This window comes from Phyllobates terribilis, unplaced genomic scaffold, assembly GCF_046119375.1.
Source record: "Phyllobates terribilis strain yellow unplaced genomic scaffold, ASM4611937v1 Scaffold_2__4_contigs__length_985480577, whole genome shotgun sequence".
Classification (NCBI taxonomy): Eukaryota; Metazoa; Chordata; class Amphibia; order Anura; family Dendrobatidae; genus Phyllobates; species Phyllobates terribilis.
In genome coordinates, this window is record NW_027362762.1 from 94,880,505 (window position 1) to 94,900,404 (window position 19,900).

Sequence of the window (19,900 nt, forward strand, 5' to 3'; positions counted from 1 at the left end):
GGCTCTATTCTGCCTGAAAATCCAGCCTTTGCCTCAATGTTCGATCCACACGGTCCCTGACGATCAGAGGAGTTTTGGATGTTCTCTGGCAGGTCTCTTCTGAAGCTGCCTGGGAACTTGTATAGAAAAAATACCCACAGTTATTTACGCATCAAAGTAATTCCTTAGAGAGCTTTCACACTGCGTTCGGTTGCCCCACCGGGGGCATACGTCCGAAATCCCCCGCAAAACGGGGTTCGGGACACATGAGCCAATGATGACTGTAATGATGCAGACAGAGTGAATGTGTGCCCGGACTTGCATCATTTTTGGGAGTGTCAGCCCATAGGAGGTGGACACTCAGACATAAGTAGACTGAGTCTGGGTGTGTCCTCCTGTAGGCAGACACTTCAGAAAGTGGTGCACGTTACAGCGCATGGTCGCTCTGCCGTCAAACAACAGTCTATGGCCCCACGGGCGCACATGTCCGGACCTCGTTTTGCAGGTGGATTTTGGATATATGCCCCGACAGGGACACATAACGCAATGTGAAAGCACCCTTGGGGTATAGTCACACAAACATTTTTTTAATTATTGATGTATAAAAATAGATGTCACACGAATGGCATATAGATGTCAAAAATGGACATATGGATAGCATATGAAAAATGAATTATTTTTATATGCTCGTGTGAACTTAGCCTTAAGCCAAAGTTAGATGTCTGTGAAACACGTTTTGTGTACGGATATACAAACTGGACAGGTCTCCCAACCAGAACTCAAAAGCCTCATAGCCATTTATGAGGCTGCTGCCTTTAGGTCGAGAGACCCCCGCCCAGTCTGTATATCATGGTCCGTACACTGCAGACTGGACTTCACAGATAAATTCAGCTTATACAGATTCTCCGATCAATAAAACAGCGGCTCGGTTCCTCAGTGTATAGTTAGGCTGCAGGGGCGGCACACAGAAAGTCACTGCTGATTCTCCAATCCATGGAAGCCATGTCAGTGATACTTTGGTGAAGCCCTTTATACATATCACCGATTTCCCATATATTACATACTTATACATAAACTATACGGCCATAAGTATGTGGACACCAGATCATCAAACCTGTATGAGCTTGCTGGACATCTTAGTACAAATCCATAAGCATTAATATGGAGTCGGGTCTCTCATTTGCAGCTATCGCAGCCTCCACCTTTCTGGGAAACTTTTGATCAAGATATCTGGACTGCGTTTGTCTGTTTTTTGGCTAAATGGGCAAAAATTGCCAACAGATATTGATTTTGGGGGAGAAAGTCTGGCTTACAACGGACTTCCCAATTTATCCAAGTTAAATGGATTTTAGATCAGGGTTCGTCCACACCAAACTCACCCAATCATGACTTTATGGACTTCGCTTTGTGCACACAGCTGGAGAGACACCGATAAGAGACCATTGCCTGATAGAATAATCTTTGCACAAGGAAAATTTTGGGCCGTATGAGTGTGGACCCGACCTAGCAACAGGTCTGAAGAAAACCTCACATCTAACTACTCTGATGGACTGGAGATGTCACCATGAAGACTAGGCATACACTGCTGATTGGTGCCAGAAAAGCTGAAGTTGACATCAAGTAGAAGATACATTGCCTACCAGCTGGAGAATCCGTTATATCTTACACCAACAGGCATCAGAAAATTGTGCTTAGTGTCCCTGAAGAGCAGTTTTCAGTCATGTAACATACTATGTGCACCTCCAGATGACACTTCCATAAATCATTACATCATATGTGAGCTTATGGAAACACGAGCTTTCCCATGACAACTGCTAGAAATCAGCTGATTGCAAGTGGTTTACTGCCTCTTCCATGGAGGGACTATGGAAAGTGTGAGTATTTCCACCCAAAGAAAGAATGAATGACTTCACCATAGATCCTTCTCCCTCAATGACACCATCAACTATTCCATGAAATCAGCACTCAGCCCTAGCTCCGTGAATATATTTTATGAAAACAGTATAAATAGTCTTGTTAATATGTTGTATAACCATACAAAAAAAAATATGACAACACATAAATAACACAATGAAAAACTGCAATAGTATTATTCAGGGAGAAGGTCGTCTCCTAATTCTTCATCTGCAAACTCTTCCTCTTCCACTCTCTTCTTGGCTGCAGTTTTCGGTCTTTCCATTTGAGGGCCGAGAGGATCTACATAGGAAACATCTGTAGGACGAAACATGAAAGAGCACAGTCAATGGCGGAGCTGCAAAAGTAGCCCTGATGCCTGAGACGAGCCAGAAGTGGGATACAGATTTTGCATTGGGGTCCTAAAAGTTACACCTCTGATCACAGTCTACAAAAATACAGGAACCAAATACTGCATTAACCCCCCTCCGTCACATATCATTTTCATTTGTGTGCTGTTTTGGGGTTTTGTGTGAAATTATGTCCAATTTGCCTTTTTTGTCTTTTTTTGTGTTGTTCTAAAACACACAAAAGAAAAATAACTGTGTATAAAAAAAAACATGTGTAATTGCAATGATTTTCTGGGAAAAATACTTCATTTTCTGGAACAATATCAAGGTGGCCAACACTTTCGGCCATGACTGCAAGTGATATGAAAAGCACAACCAAAACTAGTGAACGGAGCGCTCACGTTTTGTTGGGTAAGCCTCCCACTAGACACTTTAGAGATTGTCATGGTAGGGATTGGAGAAAATGAAAGGTGACCAGTATTGGGGAGGATCTACGTAGGGATTAGTGGTGGGATTCTAGGAAGCGTCTTTTGCATGCCAAACAGAGGATCGCTCCCCTCAATACCTTGTCTCTTAATGGTAATGAGAGGTAGGATGCAAAGCCTAAACTCTCATTAAGTTTGTTATTTGCTTTTAATTGCTTTAGATTTTTGCATTTCTATTGCTCTCTTCAGATACAGCACGATGAATGAGGGAGGTTGATATCATCTCAGTTTTGTTTGTTTTTTACAATTTGGGACTTCAAATTCATTTATCCATGAGATCTTCCCAGTGGAATTATTATTTTTTTTACATATTTGTCTCATTTAAAACTATTTTTCTTCTCACTATTTCTTATGCGGCCGCATAGTTCATCTTCGATGACCATTTGAGACTTTAGCCTTCAGCCTCAATAGTCCACTATATATATTTATACGTGGGTGTTTTTTTTATTATATTCCTGCGAGAGTATCTTTTGCTTTCTTCCTTTGGCTTCAGGTGGACCCCTTCGCATCACATGGTTATTTTTATTTTGGTTCACTTTTTTGATAGTAATACCCTATTTGCTATATAATTATTATATGTATTGATTTTTCTAAGGTATTTATGTATTAAATGTATGGTTGTCAATTTTTAATTCTATTTGGTATATGTATATATTACCACTTGATCTCACACATTGCACTGACGAGGGGCAGTACCCCGAAACACAGGGTCTGCAAATTGAGATTCTGGTTCTGGCTTTTATCCTAAGTCATGTGACAAGGCTCGTTAGAGAGTGGATATTGACTTGTAGGATTGCTGCTTCCTATAGGTGGCGCTAGAGCTCTAGTGCTCTTCTTCTCTGAAGAGACAATTTGCATTCTTGATGAAATCATGTTATACATTCAGTCCGCTCACCTAATATGAATACATCATGATTGATGCGCATGCACAGTGGTGGCGCTGGCCCCGCTCATCCAGAAGTTGTCAGAGTTTGGGCTGAAGTACTATTGTAGATATCTCCATTTGTCTTACCTATACGCTCTACGACACGAATGGTAGGTGGCGTCAGTGTTACCCGTGCTGTGTGGTCATACTGTTTTCTAGCAGATGTGCATCGGGGTGCCTGATTAGGTCTCCCCTGTATGTCTGCCTCTTTATGTCTACATGTATCTACTAACGATGGCAACTGATATTAAGGGAATTTGCATCCTATGGTTCCCACTTTGGATTAGTTGGTGTTTGTGAGTAAGGCTTTCCACTGGGGCTACCTGTTTTTTTTTAGGGGGTAGTTAATGTATTTTCTTGTTGGGTTTGTCTTACATTTATTATATGCCATCATGTATTAATAAAGTATTTTTTTATGTTTTGTAATTTTTAAAGCATGCTTGTACTCTAATAATAGCCTGTATGAGAGATTATTTGTGGCGAGATGTCGTTTTTATAAGTACAATTTCGGAGTATATACTACATTTTTGGAGGTTTAGAGAAAGAGAAGCGATCATTTTCGGAGGGTTTTTTTTTTGCCCCATTGACCATTTTCTATTTCTTCAATTTTTTAAATGGGAAAAGGAGTTATTTCAACATTTAAAGGTTTCTTTTTTTTAATGTTTTGAACCTATATTTTACGTGTTTTTAGCCCCTTCTTTACAGGGAGACTTGAACCTGCTGCTTTTATTCCCTGGTACAATACACTGCCATGCTTTAATATTGCAGTGTATAGTGACGTTAAGGATCTCCTATGAAGGCCAGACACATGCAGGGCTTCACAGTACTAACAGCGTCGACCACGGCCGTCAGCAGGCACCCAGCTGCTAAAGTAATTATTGGCGCCTCACAATTGCGTCACTGGGTCGCTGTTGGGTGGCCAATGGGAAACTTATAATACTCAGCTGAAGATCTAACTACTTAAATGGACATTGCCATTTAATCACTTAGATGCCAAACACGGGAGCCAGCTCTGTCTACTGCTATTTGAGGCAAATGCTGCTGTGTATGGAGCGGATTCAGCTCCCAAGCCCGCTCCTTACACCTGTATATAACATCTCACATACAGTAAAAAATCAGACCTGTAGGCGCTCAGTGTTGGAAAGTTTTGATGAGATAAAACGACTCTTTGTGGCTAGAAATGTCTTACCTATTTCTTGGTTATTGCTGGTCTCATAAGGATCATTAGCAGCTGGGAGTGATTTTAGTTTAGCGCTAAGACGTTCTCCTTTAGCGCTGGTGCTACTACTCTGCCCGCTGTCTGAAGTAACAGAAAACAGAAGGATTTACATGAATGGTGAAGTACTTAAAGATATCCAGATCCAGACACAACTTTCAAACAAACAGTTTATGATAAGAGGGAACTCGTTACCAGGTTTTTCCATTATAAACTGGCAGCACCATGTACATTTCAGATGTTAGTTTCCTAAAATATCTCTTTACAGGCCCAGCGTAGCTCGCAAATCAATCTTTAAACTTGTCCTGTGCTGAATGCTGATTGGTGCGGAACGGTCCTGATGACGTACCAGGATCATGCTCAACGCACCATTACTGCCTGTAGTTGCCGCCTCCTTAAATCACAGCAAAGGTAGAAAGCAGAGCAAATTGCACATGTGGTGGTTGTTAGTGATGTATCTTGCACATTTGGTTTTTTTTTCTTAGAAAAAGGAGCCAGCCCAGTGCTAAAATGCATTGGTAATATAAAAACCTTACGTTGATTGCCAAGGCTTCTTCATTCCCTCAGCGCAGCCCGCTCATCGTGATACATCCACACCTTGTAAATCTACATCTAGATCTAATTCCTCCAGCCACAAAGCAGCGATTTTCCATGGTTCTTTAGGTTTTGTGTCTTACACATTACCTCCAACTGAGCGTTACCACCACTTTTCACCCCCACCTTACTCTACCGTATTGCCTTATTGTATGCGCTTCTGTCCGTATTCAGATTTCCTCAAAAGTGGCACATCGACTGAGTAACACAAGCCCAAAACATATGCAAGTAGTCTATTTAAAGAGAATAATAACAGGGTTCTTGGTACCATCTATTGGAGGAAACAATCCTAGAAGTCAATATTGACCCTTTTAAGGGTCTGGTGACATGACTTAGAATATAAAGCCAATCCAGAATCTTCTCCAAAATGCAAAGAATGCCATTTGCAGAAAGGTGTTTTGGGGGGCTTTAGCTCCTCATCAGTGCAAAGCCAGAGTTTGATTGTCAGGGTGAGTGGCCTTTGTAAAAGGCCTTGGTTGGGGGGGGGGTGAGCTTTCTTCAAAGCAGCTGTCTGCAAATGGAGGTCATTTCCTTTTAGATAAGATTTTGGCTTGGCTTTATAGCTTCAGTCGGCTCTTTAAAAGGTTTATCATTGGCTTTTAGGTTCGCTACCTCCAATTATTGGCACTGGAGCCCCTGCTCTCTTCTGCAATGCAGTGAATATTTGCATACTTTTTTCCCAGGGAGCATTGCCTGGCATAAAAAGTGCTGCTCACCAATATTGGCACCCCTTCATTTATTTCATAGATTGTACAATATCTTCAGAAATAAATGAAAATGTACCAAAGTTATATCCTCAGGATTTTTTAATTAGTGGTCCAATGTAATACAACAATAAAACATTGTTTTGTCAACTTCCATGTTGCAATTTCAAAGAAAAAACTGAATAAACAGCATGTGCAGCAATAAAGGCATCCCTAATACTTGGTTGCACACCCTTTGGCATTGCTGACAGCCTCCAGACGTTTCTTGTAGCCATCTATAAGCTTCTTGCACTTTTCAGCTGGACTTTTCTCCCACTCTTCCTCTGCAGTTTGTTCAAGCTCTTGAATGTTTGCAGGTTCCTTTTCCCAATGGCAGATTTCAGCTCACCCCAAAGATTTTCAATGGAATTGAGGTCAGGACTCATTGCTGGCCATTTTAAAACAGTCCATTTTTTCTTTTTTCAACAATTTCTGTGTACTTTTGGATGTGTGCTTTTGGTCATTGTCTTGCTGGAAGACCCATGATCTTTGACTCAAACAAAGTTTTCTTACATTGGGTAGGACATTTCGCTCTAAAATCTCTTGATAATTCTCTTATTTCATGATTTCTGTAATACGGTCAAGCCCCCCAGTACCAGACGCAGCAAAGCAACCCCACAGCATTATGGATCCTCCACTATGCTTTACTGTTGGTAAGGTATTCTTTTCCTAATAAGCTTAATTGCGCCCTCTGTAAACAAACTGTTGCTTTGCATTACCAAAAAGCTCTATTTTTGTTTCATCTGTCCACAGAACATTTTCCCAGAAGGATTGTGGTTTGTCAAGGTACTCTTTGGCAAAGATCAGTCGTTCCTTTTTATGTCTTTTCTCAAACAATGGTTTCTTCCTTGGCATTCACCCATAAAGCTCTGCTTGGTTTAGTGTGCGGCATATGGTACTTGTTGAAACCATGACCCCAGACTGTTCCAGATTGGCCTTCAGGTCTTTGGATGTTTGACGTGGTGTTTTTTCCACCATTCGCACCAACTTTCGAAGACCTCTCTTGTCAATTTTCCTCTTTCCCCCACATCCATGGAGGCTCTTGATAGTTCCATGCTTGGCAAACTTGTTAATAACATTGCGCACTGTTGAAACTGGGATACCAAGGTCTTTGGAGATGGCCTTATACCCTTTGGAAGTCTTGTGTTTGCTAATAATAGCAGTTCTGATGTCCTCAGACAGCTCCTTTGTCTTCGTTATTGTGACAAAGGAACAGGGCCTACCATGTGACTTTTTAAAACACTGAAGTCATCATTCAGTGGCTAATTCATGTCACGTGGGCACCGACAATTAATCACAGGTGAATCTCTTTTGTGATTTACCACAGGTGAGTCAAAATGTGTTTCCATACTAAATTAATGTAAAGGGTGCCAATACCAGTGACACAGCAAGATTTAGGTTTTTCTATTTTTCCCTCCCATTGTTTTAGTTTTGAATTATTGTTTATCAATTGCTCTTTTGTATTTAACACGAGTGCTCTATACAAAAAAACTGTTTCACTTGATTCATTTTTATCAGGAGATATTTCTCATTATGTATATTCCACATCATGGGTGCCAGTAACGATGAGCAGGACTGTAAGTCTCTCTCTGCCTACTAGGTGCTCTCCTCCAAGAGAAACTATACACTCCCAAAACACATACATTGGTGGAGGGTTTGCTCGCCCAGCATTTGGTACATGTACCCTGGTGACAGAAACCCACAAACACTTTTTATGCAGAGTGTTAAAAAAAAAAAAAACCTTCATGTGAACCCTTTTACCATCCATGTGGTTTCACTTACAGTTGCTGTCATACATCCTTAAACACGACTGGCATGGCTCTAGCTACTAGAGAACCATGGATTGCATACTCATGTGCTGGTCTCTGCGTTAATATGTCAGCAATTTCATAAGAACATTCTCTGTCTTCTATACCATGTTTTTTTACTTTCATAGCTGGAAGCAGAATCAATTTTATATGTTTTTGTACAATGTGGCTGTTTTTTATACACCCCACCACACACCTAACACGGATGCATTTTTGCAAAAATGTTAAAAAGCAATGACAGCTCAGATGAACGGTTCAAGTTGTTTCCATTTGGATTTTATTATCCGTGAAAATTTTGTGGTTGTGGAAATGTAAATCCGAGCAGACCTATAACCCCACATAAAGCACAGCAGCTGTTGCATATCTTTCTGCATTTAGAAATCAGAACTACAACCCCCTGCATTGTGACAACATATCGGTCACCCACTGCATTGCCGAGCTACAGTGTGTTCCATATACGCACCCCAGAATTCATACAGCAAATCCTCTCCAGAAGACTTCTGCTCCAAACGTAACAAGACTAATGGTACATGGACATGAAGTGCAGATGCGGAGGTTTTTCCAGATTAAAAATAGGCTGCATATTACAGAAGCAATGCTATATATGAGATCTTAAGAAATCTCATGTACTCTATGTAGAAAATATAAAGATTTATGATGTGAAATTGGTGAATTTTGCAAGGAAAGAGTGAACTTTGCAGCCTAAAAACACTCAACAAAAACTAAAATTGTGGGAATGTAGCCCAAGGCTATGTTCACATGCAGCGTTTTTGGCGCATTTTTTATTCTGCAGCCAAAACTTGCTCTCTTGGCAGTAAAAACTCTGCATTCAAACACCTGTTTTTGCATCTTTTTTGCAGAATTTTTTGGGTGTGGATTTCATGTGTGTTTTGTCTACAGTGCATGTTTAATAAAGTTAGTTTGATTCACCAAAAAAGCTGCAAAAATATTTCTTGGTGTTTTTTGCAGCATTTTTTCACTTTCTCATTGATTTCAATGGGCGAAGAAAACACTGAAAGAGCTGACATGCTGGAGATTTAAAAAAACTGCAGTTCTCAAAATCAGTCAGGAAACAAAAATCAAGTACGTTTGTGAGATTTCTGAAATCTCATAGCTTTTGCTGGTAGTGTAAAAAGCAGCTTTTAGTTTGCCTAAAAAACGTAGCAAAAAACGCTGCATCTGAATTTGCAGCAGAATTTTTGCACCAAAGTGCTGCAGTTTACAGTAAACTAAAACCAAGACAAAAACAAAATAAATACCCTGCTGTAAGTAAATAAGTAAAGGCAATAGTGCATATAAATAACATTGGGTACTTAGTAAAGACCGTTTTTGATATAAAAAAAAGCGTAGAAGCCGGTCCTTCTCAGCCCTTATTCACACATGATGTCACTATGACGCAGGGTAAGGTTTTAATATGAGAGGTTAGGACCATTCCGAACTTTGGTACACCTTGACGTTGGTGGCTTCTATGTTTTTGATAAAAGAAATAAAAAAAAGTGTTTACTAAGTACCCAATGTTATTTATATGCACAATTGCTTTTACTTATTTACTTACAGCATGGTATTTATTTTGTTTCTGTCTTGGGTTTTATCTCTTTTTTGGCCAGTCTTGGCTCCAGTTTAATTTTTTTTTGGTATAGCTTTAGTTTACAGTACTAGCAAAAAATAAGGAGATTTCTGCAGGCTCATGCACACAATGCTTTTTCTTTGCAGATTTGAAGCAGTTTCATACCTGCAGCATGTCAATTCTTTCAGTGTTTTTGACCAATTCAAATGAATAGGGAAAAAAAACAGCATAAAAAAAACTTGCAAAAGTGCGTCACAACTGCGTTAATAACACGTGTATTTCAAACAGTGTTTTTCCTGCCAAGAGATATGTTTTTGGTGCAGAAATTTCTACGGCAAATACTTAATAGGTTCCAGCAGTGTCAGGACTTGTGTTCCCGGGGCTCACGTGACCAATCAGCGCAGGCGCAACTGTTCCTGCCTTCTGGCGCATAAGTAATCAAGAGGAAGTCAGAACTGCGGCTGGCCGCTCACTTCCTGTTGATTACTTATATGTCTGAAGGTGGGGACAGTGACGCCAACGCTGATTGGGTGCAGGGCTCACATAACATAACGTCACGTGAGCCCCGAGAACGCGAGTGCCGAGACACTGCTGGAATGGTGCCGGAACGGCAGGGGAGTATAAGTGTTTTTATTTTAACCCGGGTGGGGGGGAATCTTCAGATTGAGAAGGGGTTGTCCTAGTACTGGACAACCCCTTTAAGGAGGTTGTGATTTAGCATGCCCATAGCAACCAAATCTGTCTCAGGTCTACAGTTGGAGGCTCCATAGCTACTGAACTGAGGATAGTGAAGGGGCAAATTGTAACAAAATCTTTTAAAAGATTAAGAAAAATATGATTACAGGCCCAAAGCACAACTATTGCTTTCTCATCACGGCACCCATGCAGGCAGCGTCCTCCTATTCTAGGGTTATTGCAGAAAGCAATAAAAGTATAAAAGCAAGGACTTACCGCTGCTCGCACTGCCCTCTCTGCCTTCCCTTCGACTGCGGGCACTGCCGTCTCTACCAGATTTTACACGCTGTAAAAGAAAAGAAGAATGGCGAGGCAAGATACAAACATGATTGGAGGCATAAATCAAGTAAAGATATTCATTTATGTGTTGATCGTATTTCTGAAAACATTCTGCTCTTCCCCTGATCTCCGACCCCCCTGATGGATACAATGATGTGTGACTGGTACCAATGACATATGGGATCTGCATGGTTTTGGTTAAAAAATAACACATGTGGTGCCGCTTCCCATCAGATATTGCAGATTCTGTTCCCTCTTTTTTTTTCAACCAATAGCAGCAAATAAAGAGTTAGCAAAAGTGACATGTTGGCAAGATCTATGCAGTCTGGAAAAGAACGACTCCTCCTTGAAAACGCTTGCGAAAACCTTAATATGAAGAAGATTTTTAGAAATAAGATGGGAATTTGCAGAGGAAATAGCTTTTACATGGAATGTTGGCTTCAATTCGCTGAATATATATAGACCACGCTGTCAATAATAATTTATTACATCAAACATGTTTGTCTCTGTGGAGGACTGATATATATCTGGATTCAGAAGTTAAAAATACCTTTATTTTATTTTGACTTTGCAGACATAATTTTACAAAACAAAAAAAAAATACAAAACAACCCAACAAGTGTGTTATTTTTTCTTTTCTATTGCTTTTTTATGTATAGTTTTTTTTTTACAATAATGTTCTGGGATACTTACATTATTATCTACTATCCAGGTGTATTAATAGTATGCAGTCAGCTGTAAGGGCACACATAAAAATGCCCCTGCAACAGGGAATATTACTAGACAGACCCAGGGGTGTCTAGAAATATCGATGTGGCCAGTCACACATCCGCTGTATCCACATAAGACAGATCGGCAGACGGAGATTAGCTGATTGTTTTCAGATATAAGATTTGGAAAAAAGAGGGCCTTATCGTGCATTTACACTAAAAGATTATCGTGAAGAAACGTTCCTAGAAACGCTTGCTTCATGATCATCTTGCAGTATAAACAGGCTGCCAAAAAATAATCTTTCTTGGCAGCACATTGTCCTGTGTAAATAAGATTCGTGCTGCCGAGAACCAGGGCTGTGGAGTCGGTAAGCCAAACCTCCGACTCCAACATTTCCATGACTCCGACTCCCTCATACATGGCTCATGTTTAAGTGATAAATTTACTGTAGCACAGATTCATCTCAGCTAAAAGTCTAGACCCTTAGATCAGGAATAGGACAGACATTTATAGGACATGAAAAAATATTCCCCACAAACTGCATTGAACTACTGTACCCAATTTATTATATATTTTAGGAGTCGGTCCATTATACCGACTCCACCAAAATGGGCTTAGACTCCGACTCCACTGCCCTGCCGAGAACAATGGCAGTGAATGTGCACTGAAGATCTATTACCAATCATTCATTGCCCATCATTTAATGCAGCTTTTAAACGACCGCCGTTCTGTAAATATATACCCATCGGCGGTGATTCAGTGTCACCGGTCGGTGCGTGTTAGTCTCTCCCATTGCAATCAATGTAGTTTGAGGCATTTAAAAGAGCTGAGAGCAGAGGTTTCTGGTCTTGAGTCAACATCAAGATAAACAAGACCTGTCAGATCTCCTGACATGTCAGATTTAGTAAATTCTTGTACTTTCTTCAATGGTAAAGCATCTTCCACTTGGCAGATCCTCTAATTCCTCCTGGATATGTATAAACACTGATAACTGGAGATTACCTTTCCATCTGACAATAGCACGTGTACGGACATTGGGATAGAATGGGGCTGTTAGTGGATGATCAGCTCCTCCTTGCTAGTTATATAGGCACGTTTTCTTGTAAATTATATAGTGTACTGTATACATCCTCTGTGCTCACATCAGACTATGTCTTTATTGAAGCTTGCAAATTTCCACTCTCTGAAACAAGCATGAGACGCCTCAAAGCTACTACACAGTTATCCACGTAATGTCGGACGGCCAGAGACTTTTCTTGGACCCATACATTACAGGTTGGGTTATGGAAACTATAGGAGACATTATCTGGACTCATTACTAAACAGCTTCTTACACACAGACTGGAAAAGTGCAGATTTTTAGGAGACTTGAGTTTTGTGTTGAACCTGAAATTTAGTTTTATCTATTTTAGGACTCATTTGGGATCAATTTATCAATTTTCCCTGATGTTGAAAATGTTTATAGCGCAGAAGCCTGGATGACATATCGCGGTCTCTCATAATCTATTCCTTATGCTTGCGAAATGTGTTTTTCTTCTCTACTTTAGCAGACGAAACAAGCCGAGTAAGTCGATAGACTCATTCTTATTAATATTAAAAACAGGAGCTCAAAGGGGCACTAAACCTACAATTAAAAATCACAGACTAAAGCAAATTCCATAACAAGTAAGGGAATACATGACCTCCAATATTGCTGTAAACGTTAAAAACGTAAGGTAGTTAGTATTTTTTGATCAAAGAGCGCAAAAGCCTCCAACCATGTCAAGGTGACCTAATTATGAATAGCCCCTATCACTATATGTCCTACCTCTCCATGTGCCAAACCAGCCGCATCTGAATGGGGAGTAAAAAGGAAACCAGGAGGAGTAGCTGGTAATTAAAACCCTGTATGGGAAAATGGGTGGATAAGAGGGCTTAGCCCTGGAGGGGCCACACACCCTGAAGTATACTGCAAAAAAAGAAAAAAAAAATTAGGGCCTGCACACCTTTAGTATTTAATTAATGTTCCGGTGCAAGGTTTTATTTGCGAGCTACGCCTGGTTTCCTTTTCATTCCCATTCATATATACTGGTTTGGCACATGGAGAGAGAGGACATTAGTGATAGGGACCATCCATATTAAAAGGTGGGATGGTTTGGCGCTGTTTGATAAAAAAATGTTACCCGAGTACCTTACGTTTTTAATGTTTACAGCAATATTAGAGTTCATGTATTCATTAGTCGCAGTGTGCTGACGCATCGCGTAGGTATATGCTTGTATATTGGCCACATAGCCTATTTCTGCACCTGTCCATTAATTCAATACTATAGGTGTGCGGGCCCTATTTTTTATTTTTTAAGTAAGAGAGCAAAGAGAAAAGAAAAAGAATAGTAAATAGGAGGAATAAAAAAAGAAGGACATCTGCTTTTCAACAGACAGCCAGTACGATATAACATAAACCAACCTGCTGAACTAACAACTTCTGTGGATGCCCTTTTGATAGGTGAGAAAACAGGATAGATAGGTGTGTGTGTGTGTGTGTGTGTGTGTATGTGTATATATATATAGATAGATAGATAGATAGATAGATAGATAGATAGATAGATAGATAGATAGATAGATATACACACACACAGTACAGACCAAAAGTTTGGACACACCTTCTCATGTAAAGATTTTTCTGTATTTTCATGACTTTGAAAATTGTACATTCACACTGAAGGCATCAAAACTATGAATTAACACATGTGGAATTATATACTTAACAAAAAAGTGTGAAACAACTGAAAATATTGCCCTTTAAATGTAGGTGTTTTTAGCCCAGAAGAAGACATGTTTGTCCGTTTAGTTGTAGCCCAAAAGTGGCATGTTAGGCAGAGTACTTACCCATCAGGGGTAGGTTACCTTGCCGTGGTTGATGGGCACACATGAATTGGCCAATTTATGCACTAAAAACCTTCATGGTTTGTAAGTACTTGTTGCTAAGCAAAACAGTTAATATTTTCATGGTTAAGATGTATCTTGGCCACATGGAGTGCTGCTGCATTCTTTTGATATATTGTGTGTGTGTATATATATATATATATATATATATATATATATATATATATATATATATATATATATATATATATATATATATATACATACATACATACACATATACAGTGCCTACAAGTAGTATTCAACCCCCTGCAGATTTAGCAGGCTGACACATGCGGAATTAACTTGGCATTGTGACATTTGTACTGTAGATCAGCCTGGAAGTGGGAAATGCACTGCAGCAAATTTTGTTTTTGTTTTTTTTGTTTTTTTAAAACGTAAAAAGTTAATTCAGAGTGTCATTTATTATTCAACCCCTCAAACCACAAGAATTCTGTTTGGTCCCCCTAAAGTATTAAGAAGTAGTTCAGGCACCAAGAATAATGAGCTTCACATGTGTGGATTAAAGATCTCTTTTGCCAGCCTTTTCTGACTATTTAAGACCCTCCCCAAACTTGTGAACAGCACTCAGACATGGTCAACATGGGAAAGACAAAGGAGCATTCCAAGGCCATCAGAGACAAGATCGTGGAGGGTCACAAGGCTGGCAAGGGGTACAAAACCCTTTCCAAGGAGTTGGGCCTACCTGTCTCCACTGTTGGGAGCATCATCCGTAAGTGGAAGGCTTATGGAACTACTGTTAGCCTTCCACGGCCAGGACAGCCTTTGAAAGTGTCCTCCCGTGCCGAGGCCAGGCTTGTCCGAAGAGTCAAGGCTAACCCAAGGACAACAAGGAAGGAGCTCCGGGAAGATCTCATGGCAGTGGGGACATTGGTTTCAGTCAATACCATAAGTAACGTACTCCACCGCAATGGTCTCCGTTCCAGACGAGCCCGTAAGGTACCTTTACTTTCAAAGCGTCATGTCAAGGCTCGTCTACAGTTTGCTCATGATCACTTGGAGGACTCTGAGACAGACTGGTTCAAGGTTCTATGGTCTGATGAGACCAAGATCGAGATCTTTGGTGCCAACCACACACGTGACGTTTGGAGACTGGATGGCACTGCATACGACCCCAAGAATACCATCCCTACAGTCAAGCATGGTGGTGGCAGCTTCATGCTGTGGGGCTGTTTCTCTGCCAAGGGGCCTGGCCATCTGGTTCGCATCCATGGGAAGATGGATAGCACGGCCTACCTGGAGATTTTGGCCAAGAACCTCCGCTCCTCCATCAAGGATCTTAAGATGGGTCGTAATTTCATCTTCAAACAAGACAACGACCCAAAGCACACAGCCAAGAAAACCAAGGCCTGGTTCAATAGGGAAAAAGTCAAGGTGTTGGAGTGGCCTAGTCTGTCTCCTGACCTTAACCCAATTGAAAACTTGTGGAAGGAGCTCAAGAATAAAGTCCACATGAGACACCCAAAGAACCTAGATAACTTGGAGAAGATCTGCATGGAGGAGTGGGCCAAGATAACTCCACAGACCTGTGCCGGCCTGATCAGGTCTTATAAAAGACGATTATTAGCTGTAATTGCAAACAAGGGTTATTCCACAAAATATTAAACATAGGGGTTGTATAATAATTGACCCACACTTTTATGTTTAAAATTTAATAAAATTCAACTGAGCAACATAAATTTTTGGTTTGTAAGATTTATGCTTCTGTTCATAAAACCTACTCTTGTTTGCAGTTTGAAGGCTCTAACTTATTTGCATCTTATCAAACCAGTTAAATCTGCAGGGGGTTGAATACTACTTGTAGGCACTGTATATATACACACACACACACATATATATATATACACATACACATATATATACATACACATACACACACACATACACATATATATATATATATATATATATATATATATATATATATATATATATATATATATATATATACACACATACAGAAAATATATTATATTATAATACATATACATAAATATATATATATATACATACACACATATACGTATATATATATATATATTTGTTCAAAATAGCCCAACAGTCCTTCTGCCAGCCCCCCATATATCAGGTGAGCAGGAGTTCCATAACATCCGCCGGGCAATCCAGAGTAACTTCTGATGGACAAGAAAGTAGAAGAAAAAAATGACAGATAAAGCATGTGCTCCGATTGTCCAATTGCCATCTATCGTAGTCACAGAAATAGCCAAGCCAGTGCACTAGGCTGTTTTTGAAACTTTTAAAAGAGAAGGGCATGCCAACCTGCTAACTATTTATTCTCCTCCCTTCCCTGACCACCACTGGTGTAAACTTTGGATAATTTATAAAGGTCTACTCAGAATCATTTTGTCCCTAGAGAGAAAGATTACCTGTTCCTTTAATTCCTTCATTTTCTCTGCCTTCTTCAGCTTTGTTGTATACTCTTGAACTTCCTTCAACCCAATGTCTGTGCAAAGCCGCACCAGGAAGCGCAGGCCTGTGGATCATTAATGAAAAAGTAAAACATATTTTAGAGTTAGGAATTGAAATGGACACAAAAATCTTCCAGTACAAACTATATATGTGTATTAAATTTGCCCTGCATTTAAAGGAATAAGCTGGTTTGTTACACCTGTGCCTTTCAATCATCCACATGTCCTTCTAAATTAACTATTGTATATTTCGGACTATGAGACGCACTTTTTTCCTCTACAATTTTGGAGGAAAGTGGGGGGGGGGGGTTTGCGTCTTATAGTCTGGATGTACGGTACCTTATAGTCTGGCTGTGGATGGTGGGGGATGGGGAGGAGCAGCAGCGGCGGAGGAGCAGGTCACAGGAGGCAGGAGCCGCCTGCTGCAGCTAACACTGTGCCTGCTGTTACAGAAAATTAATATTCACTGCTCCCGATACCCATGGGAGTGGAGAGAAGTGAATATTCATTCTCTTTAATAGCGGGCACACTTGATTGCCGAGCAGCTGCAGGAGCGGCGGCTGTGGCTAACACTGTGAGCACTATTAAGGAAAATTAATATTCACTGCTCCCCACGCCCATAGTCCCAGGGGTGTGGGGAGCAGTGAATATTCCGGCAGCTGACCTCAGCGTGTGAGGGTGCATGGCAGTGACGTCATGCGCTGCTCACATGGTGAGATCAGCTGCTGGCAGAACAGGACGCAGTGCTGGAGCAGAGGGAAGGTGAGTAGACTTCTTTATATTTTTGTGTGCGCAGCGTGATGAGGATGAGGGTGCCATGCATACCAGGATGGGGATGGAGATGCCATGCATACCAAGATGGGGGGCCATGTATATCAGGAAGGGGATGGAACCACGTATAACAGGAAGGGAGGCCATATATACCAGGATGGGGGCATATATATACACCAGGACAGTCAGTGTCGGCGACAGACCCCCCCCCCCCCCCCAATAACAGGGCATCATGACCACATTTTTTGCTTCAATCTTTTTCTATTTTCCTCCTCTAAAACCTAGGTGCGTCTTATGGTCCGGTGCATCTTATAGTCAGAAAAATACGGTACTTCGACTGAGGCTCCCCACTATGGATGATTTTTTTGTTCGCTCCAAAATATTGGGAAAAAAAAAATAATAACTAATTCAATAAATATTTTTTTTCTTATACTGAGATTTTATAATACTGGTACTAGTAAAACAAAAGTTCCTTACATTCAACGTTGTCTGGGAACTTCTGATGAATTTCCTTATATTTATCCAGCGCTTTCTGATAGTTGCCTGAAAAAAAAAATTAGAAATGGAATAACAAGAGGCGTGGAATATTAAATGCAAGAAAAACAATATATGAGATAATTACAGCATTTCACGTCCCGCATAAAACATAACGTCTCACAAACTGGAGTAACTCAAAAACGGTTGTTACAGAGTCTTAAAAAAAAAAAAAAAAAAAAAAAAAGAAGTGAAAATACAGGGTGATTTACTCGCTACTTTACCTGGAAAAATTGCTATAACTTCTAAAAGACATGGTCGACTGTACTGAAATTTGGACTGTACATACTTTTGGGGTTCTGTGTGAGCTTATGTCCAATTTGCGTTTTTTTCTCAGGTTTTTTGTGTTGTTACAATGCACACAAAGGAAATAAACCTGTTTATAACAAAATGTGTAATTGCAATAATTTCCTGGGAAAAATACTTAATTTTTTCTGGAACAATTTCAAGGGTGCCAATACTTTTGGCCATGACTGTATAACCTGTTGGGCCTCATGCACAGATTATAATCAAAATCAGCTTTCAACCCCAGAATGAGTTAATGTAGTTATTGTATCATCAGATCATGACGTATGTGGCGAATAATAGATTGGTGCGCACATCTGGTGACTACCAAAAAGACTTCAGGCCAGATTCATCATTTGCACTTTTTTTTGTTTTTCCTTTCTTTTTCAGACACTTTTCTTTTTTTCTCGTGGCATTCGCTAATGTGTTTTGCACAAAATTTATCAAAATGGCTTGTGCTGACCATAAATTTTGTACAAAGTCAAAAATGTTTTTTTCATTCCTGTCTTTAACCATTCTTGCAACTTTTTAGAGCAAAAAGTTGCATGTTTTTCAAAACGTCATAAAAATTGCTCAAAAAATTGCTGGGGTACAAACAATTATTCTAAGAAGGGACTGGAACAAATTCACAATTTTTTATTTTTTTTCCTTTTTTTTAATGAATGAGGCGAAAACATCTGAAAACCCTAAACCCTGCACACGGTGGGGAAAAAAAATAAATAAATAAGTTTTATCTATATACAGTACAGACCAAAAGTTTGGACACATCCTCTCATTTAAAGATTTTTCTGTATTTTCATGACTATGAAAATTGTACATTCACACTGAAGGCATCAAAACTATGAATTAACACATGTGGAATTATATACTTAACAAAAAAGTGTGAAACAACTGAAAATATGTCTTATATTCTAGGTTCTTCAAAGTAGCCACCTTTTGCTTTGATGACTGCTTTGCACACTCTTGGCATTCTCTTGATGAGCTTCAAGAGGTAGTCACCGGAAATGGTTTTCACTTCACAGGTGTGTCCTGTCAGGTTTAATAAGTGGGATTTCTTGCCTTATAAATGGGGTTGGGACCATCAGTTGTGTTGTGCAGAAGTCTGATGGATACACAGCTGATAGTCCTACTGAATAGACTGTTAGAATTTGTATTATAGCAAGAAAAAAGAAGCTAAGTAAAGAAAAATGAGTGGCCATAATTACTAAAAGAAATGAAGGTCAGTCAGTCCGAAAAATTGGGCAAACTTTGAAAGTGTCCCCAAGTGCAGTTGCCAAAACCATCAAGCGCTACAAAGAAACTGGCTCACATGAGGACCGCCCCAGGAAAGGAAGACCAAGAGTCACCTCTGCTTCTGAGGATAAGTTTATCCGAGTCACCAGCCTCAGAAATCGCAGGTTAACAGCAGCTCAGATTAGAGACCAGGTCAATGCCACATCAAGTTCCAGCAGCAGACACATCTCTTCAACAACTGTTAAGAGGAGACTTTGCGCAGCAGGCCTTCATGGTAAAATAGCTGCTAGGAAACCACTGCTAAGGACAGGCAACAAGCAGAAGAGACTTGTTTGGGCTAAAGAACACAAGGAATGGACATTAGACCAGTGGAAATCTGTGCTTTGGTCTGATGAGTCCAAATTTGAGATCTTTGCTTCCAACCACAGTGTCTTTGTGCGA

At 40.1% G+C, this 19,900-nt stretch overlaps 1 protein-coding gene across 2 annotated transcripts in view; it reads right to left on the minus strand.

Moving 5' to 3' along the window:
* Positions 1-1,955: 1,955 nt before the first annotated feature.
* Positions 1,956-19,900, minus strand: part of IFT88 (intraflagellar transport 88) — a 95,347-nt gene continuing 77,402 nt past the window's right edge. For both annotated transcript variants that reach the window (XM_073662369.1, XM_073662374.1), the window contains exons 22-26: positions 17,885-17,950; positions 16,595-16,701; positions 10,512-10,581; positions 4,822-4,932; positions 1,956-2,190 (exon numbers count right to left, since the gene is read on the minus strand). In XM_073662369.1, the coding sequence (XP_073518470.1) occupies positions 2,069-2,190; positions 4,822-4,932; positions 10,512-10,581; positions 16,595-16,701; positions 17,885-17,950 (476 nt within the window). In that variant the 3' untranslated portion in view covers positions 1,956-2,068. The remainder of the gene's footprint in view (positions 2,191-4,821; positions 4,933-10,511; positions 10,582-16,594; positions 16,702-17,884; positions 17,951-19,900) is intronic.